Source organism: Pagrus major, chromosome 9, assembly GCF_040436345.1.
Source record: "Pagrus major chromosome 9, Pma_NU_1.0".
NCBI classification, from domain to species: Eukaryota; Metazoa; Chordata; class Actinopteri; order Spariformes; family Sparidae; genus Pagrus; species Pagrus major.
This window is the reverse complement of record NC_133223.1, coordinates 9,793,834-9,819,037: the sequence shown is the minus strand read 5'-3', so window position 1 is coordinate 9,819,037 and position 25,204 is coordinate 9,793,834. Positions and strand designations below refer to the sequence as shown.

The 25,204-nt window shown below is 40.3% G+C and overlaps 1 protein-coding gene across 1 annotated transcript; it reads left to right on the top strand.

The window, feature by feature from the left end:
• On the top strand, window positions 1–18,426 carry cyp27a3 (cytochrome P450 family 27 subfamily A member 3). The gene is made up of 9 exons (XM_073474129.1): window positions 1–361; window positions 1,935–2,125; window positions 9,578–9,777; window positions 11,851–12,048; window positions 14,399–14,562; window positions 14,713–14,879; window positions 15,392–15,473; window positions 16,351–16,557; window positions 17,120–18,426. The coding sequence occupies exons 1-9, from the start codon at window positions 113–115 to the stop codon at window positions 17,270–17,272; spliced, it is 1,611 nt and encodes a 536-aa protein (XP_073330230.1). The 5' UTR covers window positions 1–112; the 3' UTR covers window positions 17,273–18,426.
• The last annotated feature ends 6,778 nt before the right edge of the window (window positions 18,427–25,204 follow it).

The following is a 25,204-nucleotide window of genomic DNA, read 5'->3' as shown; positions in this document are numbered from 1 at the left end:
ATTATACTGAGCCACCATCACACAACCACACGCACACACACGCACATACACAGACTCACACAGCGGGACTGTGAGGCTGGTCCAGACCGAAACAGACGGATCACACGTTGAAATGTTGAGGAGAGCTCTGCGCAGCTTCGGACTGCGACCGAACCGTCCGCAGCATGACGGCGCCCAGAGAGCGACGGCGAGCTGTGGAGACATTCACCGCCGAGACGTGTCCTCCAACACCTCCACCTCCACGGTGATGGGGGGCGGCGTCAAACAGAAAACTATAGACGATTTAGGCGGACCGAGTTTTCTAACCACGTTAAACTGGCTCTTTGTGAAGGGATATTTCCAAACGTCGCAACAACTGCAAGTGAGTGAAATGAGTGTGTGTGTGTGTGTGTGCGTGCGTGCGTGTGTGTGTGTGTGTGTGTGTGTGTGTGTGTGTGTGTTATCTGGTTTACTCCGACCTGACCAGACACAGAGGTCCCCTCTTAGATAGTAGAGAAATGTAGTGCCCTGTTTGACGTGTCTGTGTGTTTGTGTGTGTATTGTTTGGTTTACTCTGACCTGTAGTGCACCTGTGCACTAAGTTGTTATTCACCTTAAATTACCTAACATTCACTGCATTAAAGGTTCAGTTCCACCAAATGACTAAAATAGTGTTTTCTCATTAAGCCTCCTGTAGTAGTGATGCAGGCAGTTGGGGGGTTGAGGTTTATTTCCTGTCCCCAGTACAGGTACAGTGGAGTCTGTTTGTATTTGCGCGTTTCAAAATGACATTTTTTTTAAACTTCCATTGGTCCGTGTGTCTGTCTCAGTGTCCCTGTTGTCTCTGATCATCACTGTGGACAGATGTCACTGTAGTTCCTTTGAAAACAGTCACATCAAGGTGTGTGTGAGACTGTTTCTGGAGAGACACAATGCTGCTGTTGAATATTTTATGACATTCACCATCATTTTGGGGGTTTGAGTTGGAGGGTTAGGGTCATAAATTATAGGGTTTACTTCACCAGAGTAGATGAAAGCTGCTGTATGAGTGCTTCACTGTTGTGAAAGATTACAGTGAAGGAGGAGCTCATGTAACAGAAACCAGAGGCTGTTTATAACCTGATACTGGCAGTAACCACAGGACGGGGGAGTCTCCACCTAACTTCACCTTTAAACTGACATAAACAACAGATACAGCTGCAAAAATTACATTCATATTACAAAACAGCACATTTTGAATATGCCTACAGGTTATTTTAAAAAAATATATAAAACATATTAATGTGAACTCCTGCTTCAAGTACACAGAACACCCCTGTTGTTCTACTTTGGATTGGTGTCTGGAAACTGTGGGTCACATTACTGTGCTCTTTTGTTTGTGGATCATTATAATCTCCTCAAAAAGTTCTATCAAATCTGTTTTTGTATCATGAATTAATCTTAAAATAAGATAATGTAAGATAAGATAATCCTTGAAATTTGCAATTTTGGCATATTTAAAAGAAGAATAAGACATGTGTACACTATAGAGAGGAGATAAAACAGGGATAAGTGTTTGAACAAAGACGTAGCACCAACTGCCTTTATTAATGCATGATGTAGAAACATACATCAGGCTTTCATTCAGTTCAATTCAAGCATGTGAGGCACAAAAATAAGATAAAAAAACATGTTAGAATAAGAAAACTATCCAAACTAAATGTGTGTTTCCTTTGGTCAGTGTCAGCTACAGTATCTATAACATCACAGATACACATATATATATATTTAACAATTTATTCAAGCGGAGACGATGCAAAGTGTTTTTCTATTATTTGGGTGAACTGACTGTTTAAGCCTAAAGCCATAAAGTGAATAGATTTATAAAATGTTTCACAGCTGAAGGTCTGAATTGTTGGTAAATTAATGACTGTCAGATTGAACATCTAACCCGATGAATTACTCTTTATTCATAGATAGAGCACAGTAAGATCTACGGCCCTCTGTGGAAATCAAAGTATGGCCCTCTAGTCGTGGTGAACGTGGCCAGCGCCGAGCTGATAGAAGAGGTTCTGAGGCAGGAGGGAAGACACCCGGTCCGGTCTGACATGCCCCACTGGAGGGGCTACAGAGAGCTCAGGAACCAGGCCCATGGACCCCTGACTGAGTGAGTGAAACCACTATAGATCCTCTGGCTTTACAGCTGTGTAGATGTGGGTCAGTGTCTAAAGGTGCACTACGTAGTTTTAGGGAAGACATGTTAATCAGAAGAGAAAGATGTTAATTGATTTTTTAATGTTTAAACAAACTATCTCTTTGTATTTATGTATTTATTTTATCAATCTGATTCTGTCTTATTTGATTATTCGGATGAGCTCACAGGGACAATTACATTCAATTACTTTGATATGGCAATAAAGTTTTGAATCTTGTTTTCATGACTGAATAAACAAACATACTTTACTTTGTTTATATGTGGCGGACCCTGCCACCTTTGTAGCTTTAATTTCCATTCCTATACTAACGTTAACTACTGTTGCTCTTGGTTAGTGGACTCAGTTGTATAAACATTGAAAAAGTAAAAAATTACTGTAACTGTTCCTCCTGTCTAAACTGTCCAAAAGTGTCCTCCAGATTCACCCTCTTCAGTGGACTGTAACTTTTGAAGGTACCTGCTTTATTTTTCTAACTCAGACTGCTGCAGCCTTGAAAAAGCTTTGTACATTGTAATGAATAGTTTGATTTAAAATAAGAAGTCCATGGGAACATCATTTAAGGGAAACTACTGTATTAAGCTGCTGTGTATTTGCACTTGATGTGTAGTGATAGGTGACAGGGTTCATTAATAATGCATGGGATGGGAGGGATGGGAAGGCAAAGCCGAGCTGCAAGCCCAGACTGAAGCCTGGTCCTTGGCTTCAGTCTGGGCTTGCAGCTCGGCTTTGCCTTTGGCTGCCATGTTTGGGTTCAGATATCATCAACAGCCTCATCATGAGGCTCAAGACGTACAGAGGGAACTTTTCTTCCCCCGAGGTGCCAGTCACTCCAGGCAGACCTAAACAGGCACGAGGACCATCAGTTTCTCTGGCTGACTAATAGCAGCTTATCCTTGCTGGTACACCGTTTTTCCTGTCAGACCTGTTTTGGCAGCACCCGTCATGGATGGTGACTGTTGTGACATCAGAGCTCCCAAAGTGGCAGACAGGCTGAGAGTTAAACTCCAGCGTCTGACCTGTAAAACAACCTCAATAATTAAGATGTTTTTAAAATGTGTCAGCCATTTCCATCACTAATGAAAGAATAGTTTAGAGAGTGGAACCAAATGTTCTCTTCTTTATTACAAGGTCATTAGATAGTGTGAATAAGGCTGGCATTGTTCTCGGTTTTTCTTATTGTCAACAAATACCACAAAACACATTTAAATTGTGGGTGGGACGAGCTAACGATGTTCTCAGGGTTCTCCCCTCGAACATTTTTAACAGAGTAGATGTCTTTTCCTGTGTTCTGGGTTCTTTAACAGGTGGTTTTTATCTGGATCAAGTAGCATGAGAAAAACTATGGGTACATTTGTAATTTCATCCAGAAACATATTTGAAGATATGCTATACGCACAGAAACATATTAGTATATATTAGACTAATTTATAATAACTTCGTGGCACAGGCCCCTGATAGGCCTAAATACGGTGTTTGGCTAAAATATATTTGCTAACAATTCAAATAGCAAATAACTTCAAATCCAACACATAGAACCAAAAAATCGAATTAAATAACTAAATTAATGTGACACAGTTAATCACCAACAATGACTCACAGGGGTTTGGTGCTTCTGCTGTTCTTTCTTGAATACATTTCATAACCTGACTCAGTTATCAGGTGCTCAGTTGTATCAACTAATGTAATGGTTGAACTGCAGTCACAGTTACAAGATTTAGAGATAATAACTTTTTAAGCAGTACTTTTTGACTTTTTTCTTTTTTAAAAGCCTCAATAAATTAAAAAAAAACAAAAAACCATGACAACAACCACGAAATAGTCCACCAATTCCCTGTATTAGTGCCCAAATCTTCTTTTTTGTTGTTTTTGGAGGAATGAGATATATCAGGCTCTGTGCGCGCGCGCGCACACACACACACACAATATTTGTTATTTTTGATGATTTTTTTTTTTCTTATTAAAGTTTTTATTTATTTGTTTAAACATATAAACAGACAGTGTTCCCTTTAGTTAGGCCCCTTGTAAATGCTCATATTTAAAACAACCAATATAAACATTCAACAATTATATTGACATCAATGCAGTCAGTCAAATCATCACAGTGTCATAACAGTATTCCAAGCGAGAAAGCGGTCCCATGACCTCATGAAGTTATCCACATCATCATTGATTCTAGCTAACGTGTTCATATGATACAGCCTCCAACATTAATTCCATCCATTTTTTAAAATCTGGAAAGGATGTACTTTTCCAAACCCTGAGAATTACTCGGGCAGCTGTAACAACCCCTAATTTTATCACTGCAAGGTCATATTTTGATATACTGGGCAATTCTGTTTGGTCCCCCAGTAGGCATAATCTTGGTGATACATGTATTGTTAACCCCACCCATTTCCTTATGTTTTCCATTACTTTTTCCCAGAATGGGTTAATACATTTACATTCCCAAATAGCATGTAAGAATGTTCCTGTCTCTTCCTGACATTTCCAGCATAAGTTATTAGCCAACAAGCCCATTCTGTGAAGTTTAGATGGGGTAAAATAAAACCTATGTATTCATCTGTATTGCGTAAATTTCCCCTTAGCCTCCTTTATATATTTCCCAGTATTTGCTAATATTGTTAGCCAGATTTCATCGTTCAGCTCACATTCTAGGTCTTTCTGCCAGACAAATCTCAGATTTTTACATATATTTTTCTGTAACCCATTAAAGATCTTGTAAAACACAGCTGCCCTGCGTGCTATACCAGGTAGTTCCAGAAATTCTATCACTGGATTCTTGTCTTGAATTAATTGACCCTTAGTTATACTGTCCCAGATTTGTAAGAACTTCCAAAAATTACCTTTACTTTCCAAATCATATTTTTGCTTAAGTTCAGAAAAGGAAATAAACGCTCCATCAGAATATAGGTCATTTACATTACATATTCCTTTCACAAGCCATTGATTCCAGTACAGTCTTTTTCCCAATACGTATGGCAGGGTTGTGCCATATAGAGGCATATGGTTGTCTTAAGTGTGACACACCACACATCCTGTGTACTTCTCTCCATACCGCCTTAGAATGAGCCAATACTGGGTTTGAAGAATAATCATGCCCATTAGCAGTTGAACCATGTGAGAAAACATGAAGGTTTATAGGGGTTTACCAGTTCCCACTCAGTTTTGATCCAGCTCAGCTCCGGGTCAGTTCCCTCCCAATGCTTAGACAGTCTGGACATTTCAAATGATAGATTATATAGTCTGACATCGGTTAGAGCCATTCCTCCTATGTCCCTTGGTGACCACATTTTCTTCATATTAATCCTTGGTCTCTTCTTTTCCCTTAAAAAGTCTTTTATAATTCTGTCAAATTGCTTAAAGAGCTGTTGTTATACAAACAGGTAACATCCTGGAGACATAATTGAATTGTGGGGCAACCACCATTTTAATCACATTAATTTTTCCCCATAATGTAAGTTTCAATTTTTCACATTTGTCCAAATTCACTTTTATCTTTTGGAGGAGTGGTTCCATATTTGACAACATTATTTCATCCAAATTTGGATTTAATTTCATACCCAAGTATTTCATACCCGAAGGCATCCATTTGAAGTTAAATTAAGTAACATAACTAGAATGGCATGTGTTTGATAAAGGCATGGCCTCCGATTTGTGCCAATTTATCTTGTAACCTGACAGTTTGGAGTATGCGTTAATACATTCTAATAACACCAGCAGAGAATTGACAGGGTCTGCTATCACTGCTAAAATATCATCAGCGTACATAAACAGCTTGTGTCCACCCAGTTACAGAAAACAGTTCTGAATCCAAACTTGGAAAGCGCTAACATAAGAAACCCCCACTCCACCCGGCCAAAAGCTTTCTTGGCATCAAGTGAGAGGGCTGCAACTGGTACCGAATTAGAGCGATTCATATATGTGAGATGCATAAGTCTTCGCATATTATCAACTGAGGACCTATTTTTAATGAATCCTACTTGATCACCATTTATGATGTCTGGTAATACTTTTCCTATATGTGACGCCAGTGTCTTTGTCAAGATCTTAAAATCTACATCAAGAAGGCTTACAGGTCTGAAATTAGATGGGTCAGATGAATCTCTGTCCTTTTTAGGAATGAGAGTGATTAATGCATCATTAAATGAATCAGGCGTGCCTGTTTCCAATGCTTCTATATACACCTTAAGTAGAATGGGAGCCAAAATATCAACATATTTCTTGTAGTATTCAACTGGGAAGCCATCCATTCCTGGTGATTTCCCGGCTTTCATGGAGAGAATAGTAGTTCTAATTTCTTCCTCTGTTATAGAAGCATCCAGCTGTTCTTTTTGTTCACTAGAGATAGTAGGTAGGTTAAGACCTGCGAAAAATGTCTCTACTTCTTCTGTGTCAGGCGTACAGGTGGATGTGTAGAGGTCTTTATAAAACTTTTCAAAAACCTCATTAATGTCCTTTGATGAAGTCACTACCCCATTGCCCTTTTTAATCATTGGAATGTTATTAGAGTTATCTTGTTGTTTCAATTGCTGAGCTAATAGTCTGCCATTTTTTTCACCCCCTTCATAAAAATTGGATTTAAGTCTAAATAAAGCATACTCAGCTTTTTTATTATATATGTCATGTAGCTGATATTTCAGATTGCGTATGGTTTGATATAAGTGATCTGAATACTGTCTTGCCAGGTCTTTCTCCAAATTACGTATATCTCTTGGTCTAATCTTTTTTCTTTCTTTCTATTTTCTTTTTTTACTTTTGAAGAGTGGGCGATGATTTTCCCCCTTATAAATGCCTTCGAAGCTTCCCAAACAGAGGATATTTTTTCTGTGGAGCCTATATTAGTTTCAAAGAAAAATTTAAGATCCTTTGATAATACGTCACTAAAAGATTTGTCTTTCAGCAGCATGGTATTGAGCCTCCAACGACCCCTTTTTACTTTGTCTGAATTCAAGTCAACATGTAACTCCACTGTGCCATGGTCGCTGAGGACAATGGCACCTATCTCACAGTTCACAACTGAGTCTACTAATGTATTTGATATCAGGAAAAAATCGATCCTTGAATGGGACTTGTGGCAGTGAGAGTAAAAGGTGTATTCTCTCTCACGTGGGTTCACTAATCTCCATATCTACTAGGTTCATATCCTCTGCCAACATCTTAATTGCAGCTCTATCTTTGGATGAAGATTTATCACTGGGTCTGCTCCTATCGATCATCCCATCCATTACCTGATTGAAATCACCTGCTATTATAACCTGACCCTCCATATGTCCTACCACTCTATTAATTTCATGGAAAAAATCAGGCTCCTCCTTGTTTGGAGCATATATATTGCATAATATTGTCCTAATCCCATTGATCAAGGCTTCAATACAAATAAGTCGTCCTTCCATGTCGTTGTATTGTTTTAGCATGACAAAGCTTAAATTTTTATTGATGAGAATCATCACCCCATTCCTTTTGCTCGAGTAGGAGCTATGATAAACTTTCCCTACCCAACTTTTTAAAAATTTCACTGCCTCTTCATCCCCCATTATATGCGACTCTTGAATAAATGCTATATCTGTATTTTTGGATTTCAAATATGTCAGAACCTTCCTCCTTTTAATGTAGCTTCCACATCCATTTATGTTCCATGATATCATATTAATATACCTGTCAGTCATAATTCTCAAGCTTGTAATAGTATTGTGGTTGTGACTGCAATTTATCTGTCATGGTTGTTATTTTAACAAAACAAATATTCTTTAAACTGTTCAGAGCATTATTAGGCCAACTCAAATACACTGTCTTAACACAGAAAACAAACATGAACGAAAACAATAAACCCTCAAGCAAAGCAACCCAGAACTTACTGTTGCTAAGCGATCCCCTCCCGTCCTGACTGAAAATGGACTGAACTAAACAAACTTGACTTGGTCCGTGAGGCGCGTTAGTGGTTTCCTAGGCAACGGGACCTTCGTTCCATAGGTTCACACACACTTGGTCATGTTCTCAGTATCAAGTCCCATGGTCCTCTATTTAGAGTCTTCTTGCATAAACTTCTCCGCCTCCTTGCTGTCTCGGAATGTTATCTTTTGTCCCTTCCATGTAAAGATAAGCGTCGCAGGATATACCAGCCTGTGTCTAACATTAAGCTTGTGCAGGCGTCTCTTCACCGGCATAAAGGCCTTTCTTTTCTCCGCCAGCTCCCTCGTCAGATCTTCAAAGAAAGACAACTTACAGCCCTCCCATTCGATTCCACGTTTCTCCTTAGCCACCTGTAGCACCCTGTCTCAAGCTGATGAACGTAGGAAGCGTATCATGATGGTCCTAGGTGGTTCATTCGGGTTAGGCATGGGGGCGAGAGACCGATGGGCACGTTCTATCTCGAAACAGCTGCCAGTGAGACCGAGCCCCTCATACAGAATCTTTTCCACATACTGAGCCACTTTGCCCGTCTCCTCTTTACCTTCTTTCAATCCCACCATCCTGATATTATTCCTCCTGCTTCTGTTTTCGAGGTCTTCCACATGTGTCCACAGTATTTCTAGTCTCTTGTCACATTTCTCCATGTTCTTCTCCATCCCTGCATGCATATCCTCTATGTCCGATATCCGCTGTTCTGCCTCTCCAAGTCTTTCTTGAATGTTAGCCACCAAGTCTTTTAACTCTTTTGTTGTCTCTTCAATCGCGACCACATCCCCCGCCACCACCTGTAGAGTAGCACTCATCTTTCGTATTTCCTCGAACATATTTTCATCGATATTCCTTCCAGTGCCAGGGTCTCCCGTTTCAGATTTATTCAGCGGAGGGTTGCTCTCTGGTGTTCTCGTAGGTGAGGTGTTCTCAGGCAGTTGGCTGCTCTTCGTAGCTAGCTTGCTTCTCGTAGATACACCTTTGAAAAAGTTTGCTTTGCTATTGTTTGCCATTTCGCCAAGAAGTTGAAAATTGTCGGTCGACTACTGACAATAACACTACCTAAGTAGAGGCCACTAATATTATGTTAATAAACGAAGTGTATGTTTCCTAATTTATGTAATTAGTTGATGGTTGTCAGGAGCTCTCCTAGTGTGTCGCCATCTTTCCCGACGGCCCCACGTGACTCTTTGATGAATTTTTGATGGTTTTGGCCTTTTTATGAGATTTGCTAATTTGATAATAGAATATCGGTGACCTCTCATTAAAGGAACATAAGAAAAAAGCAATGTAAACAAGAGTCTCATAAGACAAATGTGATACATTTCCACTCAAGAATTACAAGTTTCCGATGAAATGGTCTCATGCAGCTCCAGCCTGATGTTAAAACCTTTTCAGATTAGAAAAATGAAATGAATTGTTTCAGTTTGATCAGTGCAGGTATTAAACAACTTGATCTCATTCTGTCGTGAAGCTCATTTCTTCTTATTACTCCTGATTTGCAGAATGGGGGCTAAGTGGCAGCATATCCGCAGCATCCTGAACCCTCGGATGTTGAAGCCCAAACACGTCTCGTCGTACGCAGACTCCATCAACGAGGTGGTGACAGACTTCATCCAGAGACTGGCCTGGCTGAGGGAGACCAAGGGGGGGGGAGTGGTGGTCAACGACCTAGCTGGAGAGCTCTACAAGTTTGCTTTTGAAGGTCAGCAGAGAACAAACACATGAAATGTTTTTATTTGATCAACTCCAGAAATGCGTCTATCTTTTAGATATGTGAAAACACCTGGATTAGTAATGTCGAGGTAACTAGAGGAAGTCTACAAGAATGAAAGAAACTGTACTATTTTTGTTTCTGTCACTTTTCAAAAAAAGGTTTGTCAATAATAATAATAAATGATAGAGCCTACTACAACTCAAATGTAGTTATCAAACACCTGTGACAAAGATATGTGACGGAGGCAGGATATTTTACACTTTAACAAAAAAAAAAAAGTTTTTAAACATGTACACAGATACCAAAATATCTGTTGTCAGCCACTTTTGGCTGATGATTTATCAGTTGGGCTCTAATCAATAATGTTTCCATCAGAACAGTCCAAAGACACAGAACATGACAAGCAATACAAACTCATAACAACTATAACACATAACAACAGGTACAATTTAGGGAATTTTTTTTTTTAATAAACTTCTGATTTCAAAAGTCAACACAAAAATATATGTTTTACATGAAATCGATCAAAATCATGTCTTCTTCCTGGAAAACAAAAATGTCACATGCTGACGTCAGCCTGTACTAACAAATTTTAACCAATAATATCATCCACCATCAATCAACCTGCAGCTTTCAGCAGTGGGAGAGTGGCACAGAGCTCAGACTTGGTTTCCCACATGAAAAAACAAACACAAAGAAAAATTCCTGGCAAAACTTTTTCCCTCGCTAGTTCTCAAGTAATAAACACAGGAGAGAAAACAATTTCGATCAGACTTAGAAAATTGTCCCTCAGGGCTTCCGTAGCACACGGCCAGTTATGGGTCAAAACACAAACTCAGATACCAACTGTGGACAGCTTGACAACATGAATCCAGTACTGAGGTGGTTTAACCAGTAGGAGACAGTTACTGCCTGCTCGTTTAGCCATGCAGCTAACTTGCCAGTCCTATAAGCTGACTAACATTACACCTTGGGATGCCAGGAGCCAAACCTGGCAACAAAACCACCTTGGTTCTGTATTCTCTGTCGTCAAACTGGCAGCCGTTGGTCTCAGATGCTGGCGAGCCCTGTCACCACTTAATGGTCCGTGTTCACTGGGAGCTCCTGGTCAGACAGAGTCGGCCACTTTGACATGTAGCTGCATGATAACTCACATTCACTGCTAACGCTATTGGCAAAGCAAATAAGTCTCCTGGACTTGAAGGATTCTTATTGTATCTTTTTTTATTATTATATTACATGTTATCTCTAACACACAACTGTGAAAGATGACAGAAGGATATGCTATCAGCCCTGCTGTAGGTGTCCTTGACTTTTTGACAAGCAGCTCGTTGTGTTACTTCATTTGCCAAAAAGTAGCCTCCACCTGAGATCTGAATGTTTTGAACAATGTTGAACAAATATAGACTCTTAAGTGGGTCGAGCAGAGACATGCTGCTCTTTGTAGAACAGCCTGTTTCTGTATGTGCTCAGGGTTAGGGATACTTTGATTTTGACACAGTTGAGTGTTTTGGCCTTGACAGCTAATTAGATACTGTGAGATAATACTGCAGGTGTGATCCTAGTACCTTATGAGTTCACAAAGGTTGGTTTAGGTACATTGAGTGCACGTGGGTAATGTGTTTTTAAAGAAATAGTTTCTCATTTTGGGAAAACCACTTATTTGCTGTCTTGCAGAGAGTTAGATGAGTACATATGGAGCTACAGTTAGCAGCCAGTTATCTTAGCTTCGCATAAAGACTTAAACATTCAGAATCAGCAGGCCAAAGCTCACTTTTTTCATGTTTGTTTAGTTTGTGTGTATGTTACCAGACAGACATGACAGTGGTGTTGATCCTCTCATTAAACAAAAAAACCCCAAATGTCCCAAAATGAGGAGCCGTTCCTTTAACAGCCAGTTTATTAAGTGTTTGTTTTTTTTTACTTTCTGCATATATTTCTTTTTACAGTGAGTTAGCTGTGTAATAAGTCATGATAAATGACATATGAACTATATAGTCAACGCACTTTTTTATCCTGTTTAGAGAAGCCGCAGTTTGATAATGTAATTGTGAAATGCAGGGATCTGTGTGGTGCTGTTTGAGAACCGTATGGGCTGCATTAATGAGGTGGTGCCCGAGGAAACCCAGAAGTTCATCTACTCCGTGGGCGAAATGTTCAGGCTCTCCTTGATCATCGTCCTCTTCCCCAAGTCTGCCTGGCCCTACCTGCCCTTCTGGAAACAGTTTGTGGCAGCCTGGGATCATCTCTTCAAAGTTGGTGAGCAGCTCTTATGTCAACCAGTGAATCAAAGCAGTGTAGCATGTTTAATCCCTTGAACCTTGATTTTCTTCACTCTGTATGACGAGATCACATCCTGTATATATATTACATTCGCATGTCTCAGGCATTTCTTTCATAAAGCTATTTAATGCTTGAATAGTGAAAAAATACAAAACCAGGATTTTTCTTCTGCATCGAGATTTATTTTATAGAAATGTTTACGATAACATTAAGACAACATTAAAATGCAGCATGTGTTTTAAAGGCCCAATGTGAAGGACTTAGCTGTGTGGTGTCTTATTGCAACCAACTGAATACCCCTCGCCTCACCCTCCCCCACAGCCGCTAATGGGGCATTCAGACCAAATGCAAGGCAAATTATTGGCCTATCAGGTAACATACAAAGTCAGTGAAACAACACAAATATTCCTCTATTCACATCTATACGCATTTGCGTGAGATTAAAATATTGAACTCAAGTGAGGATTTCATGTGACGCTGTGTCACGAAAGCCACATTCACACTGAGGTCACGTTGCTGATGTCCGAACATTCATGAACAGCGATGGAGGAGAGGATAATAATCACTAATTGTTTCCGTTTGCGGACACCCAGAGCTGTTCGATAACACATCTACTTGTACCGAGACAGGACAAAAAAAGAGCTGGCATGGAGGAAAGTGAGCGAGGAAGTCAGACTACCTGGTAAGTCATTCAGGGAACAAGCATTTTAAAAGTTGCTCGCTTGTCATCCTGTTGATAGACCTGACGAAGCATGAATTCAGGCTTTTTACAAGGCGGCATTATGATGTTGTTATTTCAGCATCCTTCTGATCCATTTATTGATCAGGTCACCGAGAAATCTCTTGCCGGGAATTGGCATTAATTCCTGGCATTAATCGGAGCCAACAGGTCATTGAACTGGACACTGGTCAGCCTCAGTTAGAGCTGGAAGTGGCAGTCAACCAGACGCGGCTCCTGAAGAAGGTGCTGAAATACACCAAGCTGGGTGCAGCAGTGCATGTAACATGAGCCTAATGTTCTCTTCATGTTTAGCCTGACTGCACCATGAAAATGCAAAAAACACAATAGGCCCTCCCTCTCTCATTTCAGATAACAAAAACACAGTCATTCTTGTTTCAGGTGATTATACACTACTAGAAACATAATAAATAAAACTGTAAAGCAGGCTCTACGTGATCTGCACCTGAGGAGTTCAAACATGTGAACACAATGTTAAACTAACATTCTGTCCTTTCAGTACTTCACAGTTTGTGACACCAACTGGCAGTCAAATAGTACTGAGGTTAAATACTCAGTCCTGCAACTGTGGAAGTTACCTTGTGAATCAGATCTTTGGAAGTTATTCTGCTGCGTTGTGTTCTAATAAAGAAAGTAATCTGTATTCAGCTGATATGATATTCTATGACTGTCAGATGTTCAAATGCAGTCATTTTAGGTTCAGGTTACCACACCTGAAATACAATAGAATCAGTAAAAAAACTTTTTTAAACTTTATTTCTTAAGATATTAAATTAAAAAAAAATAATTGAGATTCTAGACACCTCATATTATCTACATTTGAATTTTCTTTTTTACTTCGGCATGAAAAATTGAAGTTGAAGTTGAAAATTGTGTTAATAACACACAGGAAGTATGACATGTTTTTATACAGATGGAGACGTGTTTAATCATGTGAAAGCTATTTTAAAGATATTAACAGTTAGGGCGCCCCTGTGAGCATGCCCCACATGCATGGAGCCCTGGTAGTGTTAGTGTTGTTTGTTCTTCGACAGCCCTCTGCCACTCCCTGTTAGAGCTCAAGCTTCATGGCCATTTTTCAGTTTGCGTTATCAAATAATTTCAAGGACCAGAGACTCCAGTGACTCCCAGAGGACAAAGTCCACCCCTGTCCAATAGAAATCTCTTCACTTAGCCCATTTCTCATTTTGATTTGCACTAACTGGGCAAATTTTCATACCCATATTTATTATTTATTAATAACAACACACTGCCCACACTGTTCTAATACACTGTTCATATTATAAATATTAGGTATGTACATACGATGTATATACAAGCCTATTTCTATTTGTTACCTTTTTATTATATTGTTTCTTTTTTACTATTATTATTGTTTATTGTAATATTACTGTCCTTTGGCTGCTGTGACACAGAAATTTCCCCGTTTGCGGGACAAATAAAGGAATTGATGATTCTGATTCTGAGTGTCTGAACAAGATCCCTCAGTGTGTTTCTGTCGCCATCTAGTGTACAAAAGTGTGAAGGCCGTCTCCTCTTAGTGTCCCATGAGAAATGAAACAGGTGAGTTTTTTTTGTGCTTCACAGCTGAAGACTTGGTGCAGAAGAAAATGGAAGAGATCCAGGAGAAGGCGGAGCTGGACCAGAGCTTGGAGGGAGCGTACCTCACACACCTGCTGCTCAGTGACCAAATGACGGTCACTGAGATCCTGGGCAGCATCACCGAGCTGCTGCTGGCAGGAGTGGACACAGTGAGTACAGACAGTGTGTGTGAAATGTTGAAGCAGCAGTTTTATTGAACCTTAAATTTATACCAGTTCTAACCTAGACAACAAATCAGTGCTCACTGAGCGAGCACAAACCTCAAACATGACATGAAATGACAGAAGTCTCTGTTGCAGACGTCCAACACCATCTCGTGGTCTCTGTACCTGTTGGCAAAGCATCCAGAGTTCCAGGAACAGCTGTACCAGGAAGTGATAAGTGTCTGTCCCGGAGACAAGGTTCCAAACAGTGATGACACTGCTCACATGCCGTATCTGAAGGCCATCATCAAAGAAACGTTACGGTCAGAGGGAATCTCTCATTTCATCAATAGAATAATAATCAGTACAGACACATCAGACACATGATTGTAGGAGCTGCAGGTTCTTTCAGGTCAGATCTGCTGTGGTCAACTATTTGTTGACCACAGGGCCATCAAACATTTGAGTTTGGTAATGATTCAACAAATATAGACTCTTCAACTAGGTGGAGCAGGGACATGCTGCTGTCTGTAGAGCAGCCTGTCAAAGTAAATACAGTCAGTCTGGCTGTAGCAGACTTGGAGGTAGTTCCCCCAGCATGCAGAATACACATTAAAATGATGTTGAATGATGCTGATGGTGAGGGCCTGGCACTATAAACTAGTTTCCTCTAACATTTCTCTCTGTCTGACTTTGCTCAGCAGCATATTTTTTCCTCACCAATGTTCCTTAATCAACTATTTAAGAATGATTCCCAATGATGTTATTTTCAGTGTGATCACGTTGTGTTAGAGTTAGTTTTTTTTTACTCGTTACTGTGTTGTCTGCTCACCAGGCTGTATCCAGTGGTACCAGGAAACGCCCGTGTCACTGTTGAAAATGAGATTGTGGTGGGAGGTTATCTTTTCCCCAAACAGGTGAGACACACATGTCTGAAGTATTCATTGGTTAATGAGAAAATGGGCTGTCCGGCTGTATTCAGTGGGGACTGGCTCTTTTCTGACGTAGTCCTTGTGTCCATTCACTTAAAAAAAGACAGGAATAGCTGCAACTTATTTTAAAGACCCTGTTCAGTAAAAATTAAGTTAGTTTAAACCTTGTTAACCTGTTCATACTGTGTTTTTATATGATGCAAGAGATATCATGAGCAATATAAGTCACCACCATGGCTGAGCATTTCTGCTTTGTAACTGCAGTGTACCAATGAGCATCTCAGAACACAGATTCAGAGGTCTAAACTTAGGGCTCAGACATAATATGGGTTTTTAGCCAAAATGAGCTCATTATAATAAAACAGAATTGAACCTGAAATGAATGAATGAGACATGTTTTAAGAACTATATTTTAAAGGGCTGAGAAATTGTTTTAATTTAATTTAATTTATTTAAAAAAAACCTAAAAAACACTTTTTTACATACTTTGTGTGATTGTTCCATTCAAAGACAGTATACCAACCCAATCGCCAGAATGTGTTTCTGCAAACAATGGAAATGCTGAAATTACATTTCTTTATGTGGAAACTTTACGTTTCTTTAGGTTAAATTTTCATTTTTATCTTGTGACAACACCAAACTTTTGGTCTGGATAGGTTTAGGCACAAAGACCGCTTGGTCAGCGTTAGGAAAACATAATGTTTCGTGTTAAAATACCTGCCTTGGTCTCCACACACACAGCTGGAAATTGTTCTGAGGTCTTGTTAAAAATATCAGGTGGTTTCATGCTTGGAGACGCAGCCTTGAACTGTGGTCACTGGCTTGTCAGCCTCCTCACCTGTAACTGTGTCCTCTCTCACAGACGCTGTTCCACCTGTGCCACTACTGTGTGTCCTACGATGAGAATATTTTCCCCGACCCTCACGCCTTCATGCCACAGCGCTGGCTCCGAGGAGTCGACGACAAGTACAAGCTGCACCCGTTTGGGTCGGTGCCGTTCGGTTTTGGAGTCCGGGCGTGTCTGGGCCGACGGGTGGCTGAGCTGGAGATGTATCTGCTCCTGTCCAGGGTAAGAACAGCTCAGAGCTGCTAACATGAACACAGATCTGCTCTCTATCACAGCTGGTATCAGTCATTTATTCTCATTTTCATCAAAATCTATCTATCCATCCATCAGTCTGTATAAGCCTACATTACAGCTGACGCTGCACAAATCTGCCTGTCCACAATAAAATGATGAAGTTATGACATTTGATCTCAGAACGTTCTGGCCAGTATTCAACACCACAGCTCAGGAACAGCAACTTGACTGTAGCACAGAGGCATATAACTGCCTTTTCTACTATGTTTACATCACTTATGACTCCTGCAACACCCAAACCAACATATTACTACTGTGTGAGTGGGCTGATTTCACTGAAAAACAGTTATTTTCCAGTGATATTGCTGGAAATCAGCAACTTTTCCAGCAGACCACACAGGACGGGCTGTTCTTCTGTTATTAGTCTTGACAGTGGAATCGATGCAAACCACAAATCAGTCATCTGACTTTGGACTGATTTAATTAACAGTAATAAAAAATATCCCTTCATGTATTTCTACTTGAATGTCTTTCCTTTTTTATTTTACAGTTGATAAAACAGTACGAGGTGAGGCCGGATCCTGCTGGAACCACAGTGACGCCCATCACCAGGACTCTGCTCTGCCCTGCGAAGCCAATCAACCTGCAGTTTGTGGACAGAGGGGTGGATCAGGAGCCAAGAGCAGCAGAAGTTGCTCTGTGAGCTGTGTTATTATTCACAGCGTGTCTCCGGCCTGTCACCGACCACTTGTTCATACAGCATTCACATTTAGAGGACTGGCTGGAATGCACTTAAACTGTGGCAGAAAATAGAAGCTAACAGAAGATGTGGTAGGCTGTATAGTGAAGAGTATAACACTATATGTATAGAATGTAAATATGAACACTTAAACAGCAACAAAGAGTTTTCCTCTGGAGGATTTATTTAGCTTGAGTTCTGTCCAAACCTGACCACAGCAAGGCTGACTGGATCTTTTCTGTGTGTTGGTGTGCTTTTTCTTTAGTTTCCCCAGCACCAGAATACATACATGTAACTCCTACAGATCACAATTGTGTTCATATACTTTCTTAATGGGAACAAATGCCCTGAAAAGACCAAACCAACAATGTGTCAGTCTGTCCCTGCTGTGTGTGTGTGTGGCATGTAGCTGCATCGCTTCCTCCTGAAAACATAAATCCGTTCAGACGGGTCCAATAAATGTAGTTTAATGTTCTCTAAAGGGTCTTTTATGTTTAGTTTTTATGAATCATTACTCAAACAGGATGGAATAGTGCGTGTGTTGGAGACGTTAGGTGCACTTGTGATGATGTGGGAAAATAATCTACAGTGTGTGTATGTGTGTATGTGTGTGTTCATGGTAATGAAGGATGCCACTCAGTGCGACAGTGTTGCTCATTAATGTGTTTTTAAGACTACAGCAGAGCTCCTTGACACAGAGGAATAAGATACGCATACACAAGCAACACTACTTAGTAGGATCTATTAATTGTCGGCAGTCTACTTATGGGGATGTTTAAAATGTGAAAATGATTGAATATAGTGATTCCATGTTTTTATTCTTTGGCATATAACTAATTGCGACTTGTACATAAAGACATGTATTTTTAGGTTGTAGCAGTGTTTATAATTGTGATTTTGTCTCCAGTTTGTTATATGTATAGCCAAATGATTTCAGATAATGTCTCAGTGTGTTGGAAAGACCATTAACATGAAGTTTCTAAACCACTCTAGAGCTCTCTGGAGAGATTTAAGTTTATTTCAAACAGTGCCAGTAACATCATGGGTTTGATCTTTACCCTGTGTCATTCTACTCTGTCTCTTGATTTTGTCTAATAAAGACATAAATATAAAATGTGTTTTATTGCTTGCTTGTTTCCTTTGTGCGAGACTGAAGCCATGTTCCAGCTCGACCCAGAAGTCTCATTCTAAGCAGGTTTTGACTCAATCGTGTCACAAAATTAACTCTAAAAAGTCAGTATGCAGACTAAGAATCGCCTCAGTTCTGAGTGTGCTGTTGATTGACACTACTGTATGGAAGAGGAATTGGGCCACTAAAAAAAATTGAGTTCTTACTTTTTTCTCATAATTCTGGGCTGTGTCTGAAGTCATTATCTACACATTATATAGTGGACTACAGTGTGTATTGTGTGATTGCCATTATGTAGTGCTGTCCATGTGTAGTGGGATTTATTACACTCAATATAGTCTCAAAGTAGAGCACAACCAAGGGTCACTAACCAAGCATTATATACCATCATGCATTGCACTGGACCCGAGTGGTGTCCAAAACCACTGGTGTTTTTTCATTTGACCGATGAGCTGACTATATATAGTCCACTTTTTCCTCTGTCGTTAATTCTTGGATTAAAGTCAGAATTATGAGGAAAAACTCAGAACTCAGATTATTTTTACAGTGGTCATAATCCTCTTCCTTACCATCGTCCTGCAATGCAATGCAAAATGGAAATGATGGTGCTTCTCAAATCAGGGATGGTGCTGAAACAGACAGATTTTGGGAACACGTTCAAATAACAATTTGCTTTTCTCTTTATGAGGTATTATTGTTGTTCATTGTTATTAGTTTGATTGACATCTGACATCACCCATGTTGTAGCTAATTCAAGCCTAATCAAATATCAAACTCTATGAGCCTCTCTAGCTTTTAAACCACCCATAACTGCTGAACCATGATTTAACATCACCAGATCTAGGATCCACATCAAATTGTACTCACTCATACATACCAGCCACCTAAATACAACTGATTTTATTTATCCAGATCCATTCATTATTCTCTGAGAAATTAATGAAAATGTCAAAGAAATGCCCAAACTTATAATGGTAGAAAAAGTGAGAAAAGATTCCTGGATCCGTCCCTTTATTTGGATCCTCACCAAAAGTTAATGGGGTCTATTCTGGGCCGAGACACATCCTCCATCCAAGTTTGGTAAAAATCTGTTCAGTAGTTTTTGTGTAATCCTGGTGACAATCCAACCAACAGCAGACAGACATGCAGACAGACAGGGGCAGCTGTAGAGTGGGTCATCTAGAAATCAGAAGGTCGCTGGTTTCGAATCCCCGGTTCTCCCATGTCGAAGTGTCCTTGAGCAGATAACTTAACCCCAAATTGACTGCAGTTGGCACCTCACATGGTCAGATTGCATTACATTCTTGCAGTCTTACCATATTATTGTGAATGTGTTGTAAAGCGCTTTGAGTGCTCTGTAGACTGCACTGTACCAGAGAGCACATCTAACTTTATAGAGAGAAAGAGAGAGACATCACCCCTGCAAAACGTCGCAGTGAGTCAGGACAACACGAGCTGCAATGTCAATAATACAAAATACAAGTGTGACCAGGTGAACACGTCTAACCTGAGAACACACCTGGTCAAACATCAAATACAAGTAAAAGCTGAAGAGAGGACTGTGTGTGATAGCCTGGACGTTTCAGTCCAACGGCACTGTGCTCGCTCATGGAGAGGCATCAACATCTTCATTGGCATCTTTATGTAATTAATTAGCTCATTGGAGAAGTTGTTATATACAGTGTGTGTGTGTGTGTGTGTGTGTGTGTGTGTGTGTGTGTGTGTGTTGTTCTGTTGTGTTTTTTGGATCAACTTTAGGGACACTCTGCCTTTCATTTCTTTTAAAGCTGAACCGCTGAATGTAATGGGTTACTGTTTTTGTATGAAACCATTTAGAGTTTACTATTACCTGTTATCTATATAGATAGATCCTGTCCCAGCTGCACAGTGTGTGCAGTTTAAAACCAATCTGAACTGTTAATATATAATTCTCATTGGATATGCTGTAGCAGACCAGTGCTGCTGTCTTGTGGACTCTTGTGGCACTACATGATTTTCCAGTTCACTAATTTAGGTCTTCATCATTTCTTTAACAGTAATAATGTGCATTAAAGATCATTTCTGTGAATGTGTCTCTGGACAGATTTTACAGTTGCCTCTAAAATGACCAGGAGCCATGTGCTGAGCAGACTCTGACTTATTACGCTCGTTCGACACACAGTTCTTCCTGCTCTGTAGCTGCTCTGACAGTAAAAGTCTGGACAGCTCCTCCCATAGAATGATTACTAAATCAATAAAGGTCACAGGACCATGACTGTTGACTGGCTCGTTTTCTGCATCTCCTCGCCTGCCTTTGGAGTAGATTTAATCAGTAGATCACGATGGCTTTTACTTGACTGTCCCTCATCCATGGACCTGACAGGAGGGAAAACAGTTAGTTATAACACCTCCATCTTCTCCAATAACCAACACTGCATAACATTTCTGTCATGATTTAACAGTGTTTTTAGGTCAGGTTTCTAATTATTTACACATGTATCCTGTCAACCAACTCAAACTTCATCACAAAGAACATTAACAAGACGAAGGAATGTGTCAGAGTCAGTGTGATGTGGGAGAAACCTCCACCAAGCTAAAAACAAATTATTGATGGGCTATTTCAGAGTTCATTCTCTGCCTTAGAAATCAGGATTCAATGTCAACTTACTCACTTTTTCAGGGGCCTTTAACCACATTTCACAGCCGTCATCAGCAGACAGAATTAGACATCTTCAGGTGATCATACAGTTTGTTGAGGAGATCATGACCCCTGTCTCCGTACGAACATGGTAATCACTGTGAGGAGGACGGTGTTTTGGGGAATTTGGGGTTTTGGGATGACTTTAGGAAGAGTTACACATAAATTACACATGGTGACCTTTGAAGGATTACATTATTAGACTACACATCTTTGAATTTGACTTTTTTTTTTTTTTTTTTTTACAAAATAAGCATTTTATACTGCAGAATAGTAGCAGTGCAAAGACAATAATGTAGCTGTCAAGTCGGGCTAAATATATGCAGCGTTACATCTGAGAATCAGCTCTACACTGCACTATTTACATTTTCAGAGTAAAACACACACATCCATATTTAATGCATATTTAAGTATTTGGACTTAGAAACAAACGCTGCTACCATTTTTAAAAAATATTGTGAAGCGACCAGTGGGGGAAAGTAACAATTTGGAGGTGCTTGTTCTCGTTACTCAAGTATTCCCACTGTCTACTACTTTGTTGTACTTCACTACATTTGAAAAAGTACTTTTTACCAGAATTAGTTGAGAGCAGGGATGCATATTTTAAATAATGTCTTCAATCGATAGTCGGCTGCTCAACCATCAATTATTAATTAATCATTAATAATGTGTGAAATATGTTGGACGTTCTTCCATGAGAAAAGTCTTTTAACCACTGACTTGAGCCATGTAATGCAAATTTGAAGTGGGCTACATTAGGAATGCCATTTATCCAGTTGAAGAGTTAAGAGGCCAATGGTAGAATGGGCTTGATCCCTGCAGCAGTGACAGAGGAGAAATGAGAAATGAATGGTCTCCAGATCAACAGGAATTTCTCTTCCTTGCCATCCCTCAAATACCTCATCTTTTCAAGATGGATGCAGCTCATCAAGTATTGCACCCAGTTAATATGGGTCTTTATGTCTACATTAGTAATCCTCCGTCCACTACTTGCAGCAGACTCTTTTCATGATCTTATCTGTTGATTCTCGTCACAATGTGCTCCTCAGCTCCCCTCGTCACCCACAGCCCTCCATCATACTCTGCCTCCTGTCTCCAGCCCCCTGCTCACTCCTACCAGGCCGTGCTCTCTCCATCAACTCCACACAGCTGCCATCCTCTAGCTAGCCACCAGATGTCCTCAAACTGCTCCTCCTTTCCTCAACACCTGAGCCTCACCTGCACCTCACTCCCTGATCAACCTTCAGTACATACAGCAGTTCCTCCTTTGTTTCCTGCAGGATTGCCAGCTTATCGTGCCTTTTTCTCTTTTATAGCTTCAAGCCTAAAACATGCCTGTTAATTCTGGCAGCTATTTTAGATTTAGTCTTCGTCTTTAGATTAAAATACTTATTAATTTTAGTCTAAACATAGACTAATTAGGCTCTGCATCATCAGCAGCTGCATGTTTTTAGACCTGTCAGACAGTTTGAGCAGTGTGTTGTGTGTACTTACAAATACTACCATTAAAATCATACTAGTGCTGACACAATTAGTCGATTAATATTTATATTCCTACCTGCTTTACAGCTCAGAAATCAGACACATCACATGCTGTGTCATCACAGAGACCACAGTGTCATGATCAGAGCTGACATCAGGCTTTTCTGGTGATTGAGCGTAATTACAAGCTGCCGATCCAAACATATAAAGACATAAACTTGTTACAGCAGTGACACGTGAGGCTCACTCACTCAGACACATTCCCCTCATGTGTTTCACTACCTGAATAAATAAAAACTTTGTGTGGTAGTGAACTGAGAGAGTTTGTCAATTTAAAAGATCATTTTCCAAGTCAATAAAGTCTCAGTTTGTTGTAATTAAAGTAAAATATCATGTGGTTTTGTGTTAAACTGCTCAGTGAACTACAGCGTCTCACTCCACACCTCACCAACACCAACATGGAGACAACTGGGCTCAGAAAAGGATGAAAAAAAGATGAAAATCTCAATAAATCTGCTCATATTGACAAATGCAGTTATGTGAAAGGAGAGTTGGTCAGTTCTGTGAGCTGCTAATATACAGGAGCAGCTCTACAAGGTTTAAGTTATGGGTTTTGGTGAGTGTTCAATGAGACAACGGAGAGAGAAAAACAGAAAATATTTCCTCCATAAAACATGAAACATAAAGTGATAAAGCTGTTTCTGTGCAGTAATCAGAATCATAATCAACTTTATGGGCCAAGTATGTGTACACAAACAAGGAATTTGACTCTGGTTAAATTAGCTCTCAGTGTACAGTGAATAGTTTTTAAACATCAAATCTAAAAAGAACATTTTGTTAAAACTTAAAAATTAAGACTTATAGTTACAAGAAAAAAATAGTGCAATTGTAAGGAGTGCAGATTTTTCCACAGTATTTACATTAAAAACAGTGGCAGGATTTATTGCACTCTGACTGTTAAGTGTTCATCAGAGTGACCGCCTGGGGACAAAACTGTCTCTGTGTCTGGTTGTTTTGGCGTGTAGTGCTCTGAAATGCCTACCGGAGGAGAGGAGCTTGAACGGTTTGAGTCCGGGGTGTGAGAGGTCTGCAGAGATGCTACCTGCCTGTTTCCTGACCCTGGACTGGTACAAGTCCCGTTTGGAGGGCAGGTCAGCTCCAATTATTTTTCCTGCAGACCTGATTGTCCGTTGCCATATGTTCCTGTCCTGTCTGGTTGCAGATCCGAACCAGACAGTGAAGGAAGTGGCAGGAGGGGGACAGACCTTCAGGTCCTGCAGCCTTCCTGATCTTACATCTCTGGAAGAGCGGACACACATCCTCTTCACAGATCTTTAGTGCAGGTGGGAGGTCGGGGGGAGGGGGGAGATGATGGCTATGGGTGCAGGTAAGTGGGTGAGGGGTGTGAAAGAGTTCCTTTCAAACCTGGTGTAGAAGGTGTTAAGGTCGTCTGCCAGTCGGCGGTTTTCCACTGGGGGGATGGTCACCTGTAGTTAGTAATGTTCTACAGGCCTCTCCAAACTGATTCAGGGTCATTGGCTGAGTTTAGGTGTAAACCAGGGTTTATCATTGTTGTATGTGCAGAAGGTCTTGGTCTGCACTTACATGTCCTCGCAAGAACTGATGGAAGATGTCACAGTGTCAGCGAGTTCATTAAGGTCTGAGGCTGCAGCTTCAAAAACACTCTGCAACCACTGCAGCCTGTCAAAGCAGGCCTGTAACTTCAGCTTTGGCTCTACTAACAAGAACAATCTGAATAAAAGTCAAAATATTGAAGTTTCACACAAAATTACACTGGAAACACAGGGCCAACTGTCACCAATGTCCATTGCAACAATGCCCTCCAAGAAAAGTCCCAGTTCTGGCAATAAACACAGTTTGTGGCTTGTTGCATTAGGGAGTGTCCACTGAACTTCAAAGTTTACTGAGTAGCCAGGCATAATCCAGCAATGATCCAATGTGTTGGTGTCAGTGGTGGGACACTTTCTATGCTGTCTATATTTTGGTAGTTCGTGCGTGAGATTTGCTCTGTTAAAAAGAATGATGAGCAGGGAGTCTGGGTGTTTTTTCTCCACGTCTGTTATCTGGTCAGCCAGGTGTTGTAATGCCTCTGTTACACAGGCTTGAGATGGGATGTAAAGACCAGGACAACTCCCACAGAGAATAGAAAGTTTACAGTTTATGGAAAGAGTCTCTACGTGAGGGCTGCACGACTTCTTCAACACTGTGACATCTGAACACCAGCCTTCCTTTATGTAGAAGCAGGTTCCCCGTCCAGGAGAAAAACAATGCACCTTTTTAAACGTAGAAGTCGGTCGTCTGTTTGATTTACGAATTTCTCTGTGCTTAAACTAACTTAAACTAAAACTGGGTTAAAACTTGTTCATGAAATGAGAGAATGTTTTGCTTTGCAACAGACACAGCTAATAATGGGATACTAAGCTGTCTAATAAAATGATCAGAGGGCCAGAATGAGGTTTCTTAAAGGGCCCCATGTGGCCCACAGGCCTCCTGTTGAATAGGTCTGGTTTCGACCCTTGACTGCCTCCTGCTCCTCTGAGCCTTTTGTTCCTGTTGGAATGTAACCATGTACTCAAGTACTTCATTA